This window comes from Delphinapterus leucas, chromosome 19, assembly GCF_059928025.1.
Source record: "Delphinapterus leucas isolate spDelLeu-1000000601 "Yukka" chromosome 19, BTC_Dleu_Yukka2, whole genome shotgun sequence".
Classification (NCBI taxonomy): Eukaryota; Metazoa; Chordata; class Mammalia; order Artiodactyla; family Monodontidae; genus Delphinapterus; species Delphinapterus leucas.
In genome coordinates, this window is record NC_143147.1 from 32,471,220 (window position 1) to 32,485,146 (window position 13,927).

General features: G+C 57.4%; 1 protein-coding gene and 2 pseudogenes across 1 annotated transcript; all 3 read right to left on the reverse strand.

Moving 5' to 3' along the window:
* Positions 1-247: 247 nt before the first annotated feature.
* LOC149746666 (fibroblast growth factor 11-like) lies at positions 248-1,307 on the reverse strand. The gene is made up of 2 exons (XM_089900850.1): positions 1,144-1,307; positions 248-523 (listed from the first exon to the last, which is right to left on the reverse strand). The coding sequence occupies exons 1-2, from the start codon at positions 1,294-1,296 to the stop codon at positions 257-259; spliced, it is 420 nt and encodes a 139-aa protein (XP_089756976.1). The 5' UTR covers positions 1,297-1,307; the 3' UTR covers positions 248-256.
* Positions 1,308-5,510: 4,203 nt separating this feature from the next.
* Positions 5,511-7,698, reverse strand: LOC149746667 (transmembrane protein 102-like; annotated as a pseudogene).
* Positions 7,699-9,190: 1,492 nt separating this feature from the next.
* On the reverse strand, positions 9,191-13,515 carry LOC149746668 (uncharacterized protein SPEM3-like; annotated as a pseudogene).
* Positions 13,516-13,927: the final 412 nt, after the last annotated feature.

Consider the following 13,927-nt stretch of genomic DNA (forward strand, 5'->3'; position numbering starts at 1 on the left):
GACTGGAAGGGGAGGTCTCAGGGACACTGTGGAGAGAAGGCTCCCAGTACACAGCCACTGTGAAGGGGAGAGAGAGGAGCAGGAAGGAGACTTAGGCACCAAGAGAGCTCTGACAGGGCTCCCTTCCCCTACACTCCTCCTCTGGGAACCCACAGAAGGAGAGCTTCCCAAACCTCTAAAGGCCAAAGCCTTCCTGGCTTGACCTGTCATAGCATGTGTCCTCTTAAAACACTTATAGCCCCTTAGCTGTGTGTCACTAAATGTCCATGTCAAGGTCAATACCGTCCCATGTGGTCCACCTCTTCCCTGGGGGTCCATACTCACCCTCCAGGAGCTTGGGCACAAAGTGGGCGGCTGCCTTGGTCTTCTTGACTCGATTTCCCTTCATGACTCGGCCCTCCTTGTCCAGGCCCATGTACCAGGCCCGGCCAGAACGACGCTGGCGATAGAGTGCAGAGGCGTACAGGACATAGTAACTCTCAAAGATGCACTCCTTAAAGCGACACTCAGCTGTGAAATGTGGCTGAGGAGACAAAGACCCAGAAAGGCACACAGACAGAAAGACAAAAAGACACATCACTGAACAGAAGGGAGCCCTGGGAAGAACAAGGCAGGATATAATCCATACGTTTGAGACTGCGAGAGCCAACTTCTGAGTCCACGCAGGAACTGGGAGAAAGGGAGGATGAGGAAGAGTCTGGTGGCCCCCCGAGGGCCGGGAACTAGACTTCTGGGGGCCTGGGATAAGAAGATAACTTCTCTCTGCTCTACTCCCAACCTCTCACCATCCAGGGCACCTGGAGGGAATTTCTGCTTGGAGGAGTTCCTGAATCCTTCCCCAGCATCCTGAATGACTCTGGGGAAGTGAGTAATAATGAGGTCTAGAGGAGGTTGGAGAAGACACAGGGGTCCTAAAAGGTTGAAAGAGTTGGACATTCAAAGAGCCTGGGGGTATTTAGGAGGCTATTGGAGGAGAAGGGATTGGAGGGACGCTAGAGGAGGTGCTTGGGAGCGGGCAGTGAGGACAGGGTGTCGGCAAGAGCTGGAGGGAGAGGAAGCCCTGAGCTGCAAGATATCTGTAGTTGGGAAGGCTGTAGCTAGGGGACTCCCCTGACTGCAGGCCACCCTGCCCCCTTGTCTCACCGAGCTGTAGAGCAGCCCCTCAGCGTTCATGGCCACGTAGTGACCCAGCTTGGCACTCTGGATGGTGACTACACGGAGCCCCACAGGGATCAGGTTGAAGTGGGCTGGGGGTGGAGAGAAGGGGTATCGGTACCCCAAGCCTCCAATCCCCATCTGAGCCCCCCCTCAATTATGGTCCTAGTTCTACTTCTTCCTTTGCGGGGTCAAAGAGCCAGACTGAAAACAACAGAACCTGAAGCCACAATAGGACTGTCATCTCCTATGCCTGCGCTCCCCCTTCCCACCCAGCAGCTGGATTCCCCTCTCACTGAAAGAGCTGGTGTCTTCTGGGGTGCCCTGGATGCTCCCATCGGGATTCGCCTGGAGGTAGAAACCCTGGCGGCAGAACAGTTTGGTGACGATGCCTTTGAGCTGAGGCTCTGGAGAGAGAGACATTCATCTTGGAACATGACATCTCTGTTCCCAGAAACATTGCTACACTTGGCGGGATCAGAGGAGAGAAAGAAAGGAGGATGGAGGGAAGGAAGAGGGTCCCAGGGCCCCAGCTCCCTGACCCTCTAAGCAAGCTCTCTCCCACCTCTCTTTGACTCCAGAGGAAGCTGGGGTGTGGGTCCCTTCTGCTTCCTCTAACCAGCTTTCAGTTTAATTGATTGAAATGTATTTAAAGGCTTAATTCCTACTCTACAGCTCAACCAGGATGGGGGGAGGGGAGAAGAAGGAAGAGGAAAGGGAGAGAGATATGGAAACGCAGAGGACAGAGGGAGACAGGCAGAGCTGCTGAAAGTGCAGTGTGTTTGCGAATGTGGGGGGCATTAAGGTGACCCCAGGGTAGGGTCGCACCCTCAGGAGTGGGGGTGGGACTGGACCTGACGCTGACTCAGCACCTGCTGCTGCAGCTGCCGCTCGCTTCGCGCGGGCCTCGCCTTGGCCCACCGCCGGCCTGTCTGACACTGACCCATCTGTCTGTCTGTCTGTCTGTCAGTCTGCTGGCTCACGGGGGCCCAGCCCTCCCTGAGGCTCAGCCTCTCCCCTTCAGCCAGGTAATCCACCTGGGATGGGGGATATTCGGTACTAAACCAAGGAAATGGGGGAGGGGCCAGGAAGCTGGTGAGGCAGGCTGACTCACGTGGGGGCTGGGTCCCACACAAAGGGTGGGCTGCTGACCGTACCACTGCGGAGGGCCGGCGGCGGGGGGAGGAGGATGCCAGCGGGGGGGTGGGGGGTCTCCCCCTAGGGGAGCTGAGAGCGGACGGGAGCGAGGCCAGAGGGACTTCCCGCCTGTCGCACCGGGACGGGGACCACAGGCTAACCTTCACAACTCTCTTTGCCTGGCGCTTGCGGCCGAGTTCCCGGTACCCCCTCGTAGATGGTACGACCACCAGTCTCCGTGCGGCTATCCAGCCGTGTAGTGTGTCTGAGTTCCTCGCGGCAGAGGGTCTCCTGAGCCCGTGGGGCCCGATTTCTGAGCCGCGTAGGCGGTCATCGGGGAGTGCCCAGCTCCCTTCTTGAAGTGCAGGTCACGGGAGGAGGGCGCACAGAGGGGCGGACTCGCGAGGTAGCTGCAAGGACACCCGGGGGAGAGCTGGGGAGATTGGTACCGAGCCAGGCAAGCTCGGCGAGGAGGAACGGAGCCAAGGCTCGGAGGAGCGGGAGAACCGGGGCGGGGACGGGGCTTCCGGAGCCGCAGAAACCCTCTGGGTGACCCAGGCTTCCGGAACCCCCAGGCCCCTCCGCTCGGCATTGAAAGAATCGAGAGAGGGGGCACGTAGTAAGAGGATGGTGGGGGTGGGGACTCCTGTGTTGGGAGGGGGGCGAGCGGGAGCACCAGGCTTAGCCCCTCAAGCCTTCCCCTTGCCCTCGAAAGCGAGGAGACTCGGGGTTATGGACGCGAGACAAGGGAAACTGAGGCATCGTCTGGCCGAGGGTTTGTGGTCCAGGCCCACCCCCTTTCACTTTCGGGCAGTCCCCGTCAGTCGGGCCCCGCTCTTCCGAGTCCCTGGCCTCAACCTCCCAGGCAGAGAGACCCCCGGCCCGGAGACCCCGCCCCAGCCACTCACCCGGGCAGCGGTCCGGTCGCGCGCGCCGCCCCCCCCGCCCCCCCCGCACATGCGCACCTTGGACAGCAGGATGAGGAGCTGCTTCTGGCAAAGGAACTTGGTGCCCCGGGGACACACGCGCCGCTGCGCCGACACGGGCCGGCTGCCCCCGGGCTCGTGGACCTCCCGCTTCTGCCGGATGAGGCTGCTGGCCAGTGCCGCCATGGCGCCCCGGGAGGAGACACCCCAAAACCGGCAGGCTCCCGGAGCGCGCTGGGCCACCCCGGAGAAGCCCGCTAGCTCACCAGGACATGCTCTTGACTCTCCGGTCCGACTCGCCGCCTCACCCACGGGACCTGAGGATAAGCCCTAGACGACCCCCACCCCAGGCACCAGCTCCCACCCTTGGGCCTCGTGCTAGCTTCGCCAGACCCAGCAGCCTATGTACCTCTCAGTTGACCCCACCCTCCACCTTTGCCCCCCACAGAAAACTCCCCCTTCTCTGATCTCCAGTGTCCCTGTCCCCCACTAACACTATCCCAAAGCCAAGACACTCAAATTTTCCAGGATGTGGTTCCAATATCCCCAGGCACCTTTCCACCCTATTTCCGGGCCCTGCACTCCTGCCAAAGCCACTCTTGTAATTTTAAGGGTGTGGGTCCTTAGCTTTGGGGATATTAGCTCACCCCACCCCTGCTGGGGTGCTGCCAGTGTCTAGGAAGAACCCAACCTTGGTGTCTTTTCTTTTGCCACCCTCTAATTGAAGAATCCCCCACTTTTTTTCACTGAAGTCCCCAGAAAAGTATGCCTTGAAATATCCAGACTGTTGCCAATCAGCAAGAAGAGGTTCCCAGACCCTGTCTCTGGATGATACCGCTTTTTACCAAGTCACCCCCATTTCTAGTGGCACAGCATTCCAGCTGCTGAGCCCCTTTCCTCACCTTGTTACCATCCACTCCTTTTGAAGTCACCTCCAAATCCGCCCTTCCTAGTGGTTACACCAGGTGGTTGTCTGGAGGGCCCTGTGTCACCTCGGAATAAGGAGCATAGGTTTTTGGCTTTTTTCCTTTTTTCTGACAGCCCCTAATTTCCTCGGGGACAGCTGGTGCTGTTTAGATCCCACGCCCTCCGATCCAACCAGCCCCCCGAGAGAGGAGTGCACCCACGTTGTCACGGGTCCCCAAATGTGAACAGACCCGCTATAAGTCAGAGCGCATCAGAGCTTTCTGCGACAGGGCTTCCTTGTCCTCCCTGGGACTGCCTATAGCGCCCCCTCTTCCTTCCCCGACGCCCCTCAACCTGTCCTCTCTTGTCGATCCGGGGACAGCTGGCGCTGGCTCCGGTTCCAGGCTCCTCCCTCCCTGTAGCCCACAAGCGGAGCTTCCCCCCACGCCCGGCTAGGCGTCCCGGACCCCAGGAAGGAGTGAGAGTGTCTCCGCAGAGCGCGCTGGTCTGGCGAAGTGAGCGCTGGGCCTGGCGGCTGGACCAAGCGGAGCGGCGGCAGCGGTAGCGGCTGTGGGAGGCTGAGGCGGCGGCGGCAGCGACAGCGACTTCCCCCTCCCCCGAGAGCCGGTCCGGGGGCGGAGACGCCTGGAAATAGGGGGAGGTGAAGCTGGGCGGGCGGAACCCCGGGGTTCCTTGGAGGCAGGGAGTGGCGACGGTCTTAGAGACTGGCGGAGCCGAGGCAAGGCCGCATGTCTCGCATGTCTCCGGGTTCAGAGGAGGAGGGACAAGGAGGCGACTTCACTGAATGGAACTCTGGATGGGGGGAGAGGTTGGGCTTAGATAGATGGAATGGCGGATGCCCCGAGAATGGAGAAAGGGACCCTACTGCCCGGGATGGAGGACAGAACTGGATGAGGAAGGTGGGGGGAATAACTGAAGAGATAGCGGTGGTGGTGAGGTCTAGCCTGGGGTGAAATCCGGCCTCCTTAATGTCTCTGCTTTTGTGTGAGACAAATTGGTCAGTCCCTGGTCTCCATACCTTTCTCCTTTACACGTTCTTTCAGCAAATATATTACCCCCACCCCTATTGACTCCTAAGAGAAAAGACCATAAGAACAGGCGAGAGATGGATGCCAGAGGCTGCACCGGAGTGGGAGAGGTGCTGGCCACAGATTTGGAAAGTGGAGAGGCCAGAATGGAACGACCTGTGCCAGGGATGGGGCGGGAGGAGGGTGGGAGGAAGCGGAGGAACCGGCGAGGAGGCTTTCTAGAACGGGCTCTTCACGCTCAAAGGGCTCAGCCTGTCTCCCAGGTGAGGGGAGAGCAGTCCCCTCCACATCCCGCTGGCCAACAGAAGCACATTCCAGGTTAGTAGGAACAGCGTCTTTAATGGGCCCCGCCTCCCACGCCGGCTAAGCCGCCCCCCCTTGCGTGCAGCCTTGGCCGCTTCCACAGCGGCGCGCGGAGCGCGGGCAGGGTCCCTGCGAAGCAGGGCCAACGGCCCGAGCAGCGAAGCGGCGCCGTCCCCCGCACGGAGCTTTTGGCCACTCAGAAAATAGTGGGGCAGCGTCCCGGCCTCGAGCGCCCAGCAGCCGCTCACACGCCCAGTAGAGCAACGTCCGCAGGAGGTGGGGCGCCGCGACCCTAGTCCTGGCCACCAGAGGGCGCAGGAGCGCCTGAGCCGCCGCTCAGCAGGGGAACGGATATGCGCGTCTTGAGCGCGAGCTCTTGGCGGGCGAAGCAGAGCTGCCAGCCGGAGGCGTCCGGCCGCTCTGTGCCGCCGCCGCAGGGCACCAGCTAGAAGGAAGACGACTCCGAGGCCAGCGGGCCGGCCCACGAGTGGCTCCGAGGCCCCTGGGGCCAGCCGGCCACGGACACCACGGGGATCAAGTCGAAAAGCAGGAGGCGGCGCGGGGGCCCAGGCGCAGCCAGGAGGATGGTGGTGACTCCCGAGTGGCGGTCTGCGTGGACTAAGCGCGGGGCACCCGGAACCGGAAACGGGGACTCAGTGACCGCAGCCAGCGAAGCAGAGAACCAGGCAGCCACCTGGGCGGGGCACAATGTGGGCCACGCCTCCGGAGCCTCCAACGGCTGTGGCACTGGGCTAACGTCGGTTGCTTTGGTGACGTCACCATTCCGTTTTTTTCAGTGGTGAGGGAAAGCCAACATCGGTTACGTCTTGTTGAGGCAACTCTGGCACTGAAACATTACTAGGTGAGTTTTCCAAAGACTCGTGTGCCTCAGGCTCAGTGACGTGTAGCTGGTCCACGGAGATTTGCGGATCCTTGGGAGTTTCTTTGCTTTGGGCTGGGTGGATCGAATCACGTCCTCCTGGGACTAGGGGTCCTAGGCAATCCTGCCATGCCTCCCGGGCCGAGGTTCCGCGTACCTGCTCTGGGAGGAAGAGCCATGTGTAACAGGATCCCACGTCCGGTTGCAGCTCCTGCCCAGTGCCATCTAGCGAAAGCACGGGCACCAGGAGTGTGAAGCCGGCGTCGTAGTGAGGTCCCCGAGCGTAGGGACCTAGAGGCGCAGGCCCCAGATCCAGGGAGCCCTCGCGAATCCCGCAACGAAGCAGCAGGAGCTCTGCCTGAGGAGGAAAGCGAGGGTCCCGGCGGTGAACGAGACCTAAGGAAAGAGAAGGGATCGTAAAGTCGTGATCCAGAGCCGGGGCGGGGTGAGGCGGAGCTGAGAGCTGCAAGTTCCCGAAGGCTGGGAGGGTTACTTAGCAAGCAAAGAGAAAACAAAGTCCTTGGCCTGGAGGAGATCTGGTCCTGGCTTGGGACCTTCACTCCAGCTCGCCTGCACACCCAGCTCCTGGATCAGCTGGGTTAGTTCTTGCAGCTGCGCCCCAGAGCAGAAGTCGATGTCCGTGAGCGGCCGGGCTGGGGCTGGGAGCGGTGGGCCCCACCAGGGAGCACTCCCCCAGACCGCGGAAGCCGTATGGCTCTGTCGTTTGGGGGCTAGGAAATACACAAACGGGAGGAAGCCCAGACGGGCCGTACCTTTTGCTGCGGAAAACTGGCCCCCGTTCTTGGCTCTTCCAGAGGCCAAGAGGGTTCCCAAGACACAGTCCGCCTATGGGTCTGCAGACGAAGGGCCCTAAATTTAGTCTTGAAAGAGAACAAATAAATACCTCCTCCGTCCTTGCCCTTTTCTCATATGCTGGTCCCCGCCCCCATGCAACGGTTCACCTGACTCAGCAGGTAGAAAGTAGCTGTTTGGCCCCTCCTAAGGAATGCAATAGCCTCCTTCGCTGCCCCTTGTCTACGTCCCCTTACCTCTTTTTCAGAAGAGGCTAGTGGTTTGCGGCTTCCCTCTTAGGGTTAGCTACAAAGGCTGGGAAGAGAATGGATAGGAAGATTCAACAGGTAACTTCTTCCCGCTGCCTGTAAGGCCACGCCCTTAAATTATAACCACGCCCCTTTCTGGAGACTGTCGGGGTGGTTCCGGACCAGCCCGGCCTCCAGTCAGAGTTCAGTCACTCCTTTCGCTCTGCAGAGATCTCGCGGCCATCCTGGGAGTTGTAGTTTGTCTTCAAAGCTACCAGGGCGTTGGGGCCACGCCCCCACATCCTTTCCTGTTCCGTTGAAGTAGTGCCTGATGGAAGCTGTAGTTTCTATGGAGGTAAGCTATTCTCTGTCTTTATGATAAACTATTCTGTGTCTTTACAAGGCCAGGTGAAGCGCACAAACACTCCTTGCGGTTAGAACAGAGGCCTAACAGGATGGATCTGAATAGCAAACAATAATGAGGGACATACACTAGGGAATGCGGAAAATTGGGGACTCTACATCTCACTTGGGAGTAGAGGAGCCCTGGTCATTTAAATCTAGAAGGGTTCTTGCATGCAATTATAACTTCAGTTTAGAGATGAGACTGCAAGCCTAGAAAGGTTGCACATGACTTGTCCAAGTTCAGAGCTCAGCCAGAGAGCTGTTGGAAATGGGCTCTCCAGCTGGGACGTATCTCCTTGGAATCGGTGGTGGTAACGTTAGACAAGAACACACCGATAGTGTGCATGTAGTGACCCAGGGATGGACATCTGACTCAGGGAAGGGACATATTAGTGTTGCCCACCTCAGACACACAAGTGGTGTCAGGGAAAACACTTTGGAATCTCGCAGTTTATGTGTGTATACAGAAGAGTTATCAGGACTGAAAATCAAGTCCAGAGGAAACTCCAGCTGGGCTAGGGCAGGGCAATGAAAAATTATCAGGGGAAGGAAATGGCTTTCAGCGACCAGTGCTATCATGGACACAGCTTAAGTCCAGGATGAACCTAGGAGTAAGAATAATAGGACAGAAAGATAGGACACCAGAGACACGCTCACAGATTAGACCAATGCATACTGGACCAGGAATTCTAACATTCTTTTTCCTAGGGGTCTGTCTCCCCAGTGAACTAGGCCTAAGTCCATGGGCAAGAAAACTAAGTGGAGACACCTCGAACTATTTAGAGGCCTATGAAGGAGGGGACCCTCAGAATCCAGGGCTCAATTTGGGGAGCCTAAAACACAAGGTTTCCTAGTCACTGACAAAGAGAGGTCTTCTCCCTCAGTAACCAAGAGCCCCAAACACAGCCCAGAATGGGGGAGGTAAGTTTCCATACATCTGGTCGTGAGCCAAGAGACCAGATGAGGAAAACTGAAGCCTGGCCTCTTTCTCACAGTCCGGGGAAATCAGGCACTGGGTGTCCATCCCCACATCTTACCTCCTCCGTAGAGGGTGGCTTCTGAGCCACGCTAAAAATAGCTAAGTTCTCTGGTCTCTGGGGGAGCTTTAAGATGCCGGGGGTGGGTGACAGGGAAAGGAAAATTGCTCTAAACTCTAAAGCACTGCTCTCCGATAGCATTGTCCATGATGATGCAAATGTTCCAAATCTGTGCCGTCAAATGCAGTAGCGGCTAGCTCCATGTGCCTACTGTGCACTTAGAAGGTCGTGGCACTGAGGAACAGAATTTTTTGTTTTTTTTTTTGGCCAAGCCATGAAGCTTGCGGGTTCTCAGTTCCCCGACCAAGGATTGAAACCCAGCCACAGCAGTGAAAGCACCAGGTCCCAACAACTGGACCGCCAGGGAACAGAATTGGATGCCAGGGAAATTCTGTTCCCTGAGGAAGAGAATTTTTAACATTTTAACTTAATTTTTAACAGAATTAATTTTCCTTAATTTTAACTAATTTACATTCTAATAGGCATTTGGCTAGTGGCTACTGTAATTGACAGTGCAGCTCTAGGGCTTGGGGATAACGGATTTAGCTAGACAGCGATGGAGGGAAAGCAGGGATACTTTAGGTCCTCATCAGGTCCTGTGGAATTGGGCTGGAGTGGATGTCCTAAACCACCGACAGAACACTTCTCTTGTCTCTTTACTCCTCATGCATATCTGTCCCCTCTTTTTCTAAGTTGCTCTGAGCACACTGATATCCCCACACCTTGATGGTCTCCGGTGAGTTGTTGGATGTCTCTCGGTGAAGGCGCCTGGGAGACAGAGCTTCTCACTTGTCCCTGCCTGCTCTGAACTGTCTCTGGCGGGCGTCAAACACCACATGCCCTAGCCGGGTGCCTGACCCAGGACAGTAGGGCTTCCAGCTGGTTTTGGGAGGCGTAGACATCTGGCGATAGTTCTGGCAGGCTGGAGGAACTGTATCCATGCGGTGCTACACCCAGTCTTGGCTGCCTGCTCGCCGGGAGGGTGATTGGAGCTCAATCAGTACAGGTACTTCTGAGAAGATTTGCGGGTCATTGTAGGCCACCTGAGCCCTGGGAGAGCAGGAGTTCTGACTGGATGGGACAGAAAAGTCCATGGTATGCGCTGCCCAGCATCCTACTTTCGAGGAACTGCCTCAGATATAAATGACTGTCGGGTCTGATGTGGGCCCAAAACTTGGACAGAGTCAGTTCCTAGAGGGTTCTTGTGGAGGCCGGGGTTTGGGATAAGGCATGAGTTGTTATGGAGGCCTGATCTCTTGGATAAGCCAGAGTCTTGAGTAAGGGCTGGACACTTATGGGGGCCAGGATCTCGATTAATTCCCGAGTATTTGTGGAAGTTAAGGTCATGTGTATGTTCTGAGCTCCTGTAATTTCCAGCATCTTAGGTAAGGCCACATCTCCTTTTGACTTCAGTGGCTTGGGTAAGGCCTGGTTTCTTATGGAGGTCAGAATCTTGAGTAAGGCCTTGGGTCCTGCAGACTCCAGAATCTTGGGTAAGACCTGGATTCTTGTAGTCTCCTGAGTCTCAGGTAAGGCTTGAGCCCTTATGGAGGCGAGGGGTTTGCACAAGGCCTGGGCTCTTCAGATTCCTGGCAAAGGCCTGAGCTCTCGTTGACTCCAGAGTCTTGGGCAAGGTACGGACGCTTCTCTGGCCCAGAATCTTGGGTAAAGTCTGGACTCCTAGAGACTCCTGAATCTTGGGCATTACCTGTACTCTTGTCACATCCAGAATGTTGACAAGGGTGTGGGCTATTATGGAAGCCAGTTTTTTGGGAGAGCTCTTGACTTTTATAGAATACAGTCTCTTGCTTTTGTTCCAGATTCCTATAGACTCGAGAATCACGCATAAAGCCTGAGCTCCTCTGAATGTCAGAAGTTTGGAGAAATGGTGTGTTCTTGTGGAGACCAGAGGGTTGGGTGAGATATGGGCGTATAAAGAAACGTCTATCTCGAGTAGAACCTAAGCTCTTCTGGGAGCCAGAATCTTGGGTAATGACTGGATTCTTCTGAAGATCAGAGTCGTGGGAAAGGCTTGGATTCTTGCAGAGGTAAGGGTCTTGGGTAAGGCCTGGAAGCTTGTGGAGGCCTGGATCTTGAGCAAGGCCTGGGTTCTTGGGGAGACCTGGGTCTCGGGTAAGGCCTGGGTTCTTGTGGAGGCCTGGGTCTTGGATAAGGCCTGGGTCCTTGTGGAGGCCTGGATTTGGGGTAAGCCCTGGGTTTCTGAAAACTCTACAGTGTTTTGAAGGGCCTGGGGTCCTTTGGAGGACAGAGCCTTGGTTGAGGCCTAGACTCTCATGAAGTTCAGGGGGTTGGGGCTGGTTTGGGGTTTGGGAAGTAGTGGATAACTGGGGAGGGATGGGGCCCTGGGAAGAGAGGACAGACTGAGGAGACTTGGAGGTTGGGGGAAAGGTGGGGGTTTGTATTAAGGTGGAGGGCTTCTGGTGGTTGCTGTGTTGAAGGACAAAGGATCTGGGAGAAACAAGAGGCAGAGAAAGAGTGCATGGTGGGGGCATGGTGCATGGTGAGCTCTGGGCACTGGTTGGAGAATGGAAGCAAGGTTGAGAAGGTGCAGCATCCTTGGAGTACACCAAGAATGTGGGGTAGACTGGAGTCTGGGGGTCTGTGTTTCTCTTTTCAAAACTGCCAGGATGGAAGCTGCAGTAAGGGAAGGTCTTGGACTGTACCAATTTGTCTTTGGCATCATTTGAGATCTTCCCTTCCATATTCCCCAACTCCAGGTAACCAAGTATGGATCCTGTGGAGGGCTTGGCACTGTCCCTACTACATTGCTTCAGTGTTTGCTCTGCTGTACCAGAGCTCACCAGACCATGCCCCTCTTGGGGCCTGGAGGGGGTACCAGCCCGTCCACACTGAGGCGGCATCCAGCAGCAAGTTCTTTCTGGAATATCCAGAGTTCTGAGGCGGACACACATGGAATAAGTTCTGCTTTACCCTGCGGTCATGGTAGACCACATGGCCGGAGGAGAGGCCTTGGCTAAAGGCAGACAAGGTAGAGGGAATAGAACCTAGGATGGGCGTAGGGGTGGTGGACGGGACTTGAGTGTTCGTCAGGGCCATGCCCAGCCCTGGGACAGAGGTTGTGGCAGAGATCGGGACAGGGACTGGTGTAGGGGCTAGGGCAGGAGTAGTAGCAGGGGCAGAAGTTGGGAGAGGGACCAGAGTGTTGGCATGGATATAGGTCAGATGAGCATGGGTCAGGGTGCAGACAGATATTTGGCCCAGGGACTGGGCTGAGGCATGTGAGGTGTCCTGGTCTTGGGCCTGGGCTGGGGTCTGGGCTGAGGTATGCTCAGGGCCATGGACCTGGGCAGGGCTGTGCTCAGGGGTGAGGGCTGGGGAGGGGGTCTGGGCCTGGGGGGTGGTGTGCTCAGGGGAGTGGAATGTGGAGCAAGTCTGGGCCTGAAGTGGGGCGTGCTCAGAGGGGTGGGTGGAGGAGAAGTTCTGGGCTTTGACAGGAGTGTTCCCAGTGGGGTGCACTAGGGAGAAGGCCTGGGCCTGGGCGGAAGTGTGCTCATGGGCGTGGCCTCCGGAGCAGGTCTCAGCCTGGGTGGGGGGCGGGTGTGCTCAGGGGTTTGGGCTGAGGAGGTGGGCTGGGCCATGGCAGGAGCATGCGCAGGGGGCTGAACTGGGGGGCGGGTCTGGGCCCGGGCTGGGACCTGGGCTATGTCAGAGTCTGGTGTCTTAGTCTTGCTGTCTTGGGGCAGGTGGAGTGGAACCACGTCCACCTTGCTCATCCTGTGGAGCTTGGAAGATGCCTCCTGCCTGGAGTACAAGGTGGCTTGGGACTTTAAGGCTGTGAGCGGAGGGGCCTCCCCAGCTCCCACTACCCACTCCATACACAGTCCCCGTGGAGCCTCCGTGGAAGCCCCAGCCCGTCCACACTGAGGCGGCATCCAGCAGCACTCAGAAGAATTCTCGTCATTTGTGTCTGGTATCCAGGAGATTGGGTGGTGGTTTGGGTGCCGAGCAGGAAGCTTGGGCGATGGGGGAAGCGGTAAGAAACTCTTGAGCACAGGTTCTTGGGATCCACGGAGCAGCGCATGCACATGCGATGGCTGCCTACACAGCTGGCTTCCTTGTCTGGGGGAAAGGCGAGATGGGTCAGGGCCTGGCTTCCTGAGGGGCTGAGAATCAAGGTAGGGATAGAAGAAAGGGCACAGGCCCACATCCCCTGAGCTCACGCTGGCGCCCACTCACCCTTGGAGAGCATACGATTGAAAAGTACCCGCAAATAACCCTTCAGATGCCTCCAGAGCTGAGGGAAGCAGGGGAGGGGGGAGACCGAGAGCAGGGTTAGCCCTGAAATCCAACCCTTGTCCGGCCACACCCAAGCAGCCCTCCCATCTCAGCCCCTTCAAGGCCCCAGGGCTCCCCCAACTCCGCTGCCCAGATCCTGCTCTGACCATAGTCACCACATTCATCCCCAAGTTGAGGAAGATGAATCTGATTAGGAGCAAAAGAATTGAGTCTCCTAGCTCCTGGCATTTCCTGGGGATGGTGCCAGAGCATGGCTCGGCTCGGTAGAGGGCTCGCTCACCCATGACCAGGGGTCCAAGGACTGCCTGGGTCCCCTGGCCTCCACATAGTCACTGGGAGCCAGACTGGGTCATAATGGGGCAGGTGGTGAGGTCACAGTGAGGGAGGGGGATGAAAAGGAGGACCCAGGGTAGCATTCCCTGGTAACCAGGGTCAGGTAGGCTGAGCCTGGACAGTCAAACAGGGCCCGGTGGCCGGCACACCTCCCCTCGAGTGGTCATTCATTTGCTCACCACCCACTGACTCACTTGTTCAAATGACACATTCCGTCTCTTGGCCCCTCTTGAGACTAGGAAGACCTCGGCCTCAGAGGCCTGCTGAAGACCTGGTTGGAGTCCAGAGCCTCAGCCTTCTTCATGCCCTTCACTGGGCGTGGAGCTGGACCTGCCCAGATGTGGAAACTCCCAGGTTGGAAGCAGCTTCTTGTATGAGGCTCTTTGGGGACAGGGACAGCTGAGACACAGAGGAGGTGCCCAGACACCAGTGGTTTGGAGTCTGCAGCTGCAGAACTACTTAGTGCATGGTATAGGAC

Bases quoted from the DNA above. Each gene is read 5' to 3' on its own strand.
- LOC149746666 (XM_089900850.1), bottom strand. From the start codon at position 1,296: ATGGGGATTGGAGGCTTGGGGTACCGATACCCCTTCTCTCCACCCCCA. The intron at 524-1,143 runs GTGAGACAAGGG...TTGTCTCCTCAG, and splicing joins AGGGGCTGCTCTACAGCTCG to CCACATTTCACAGCTGAGTG.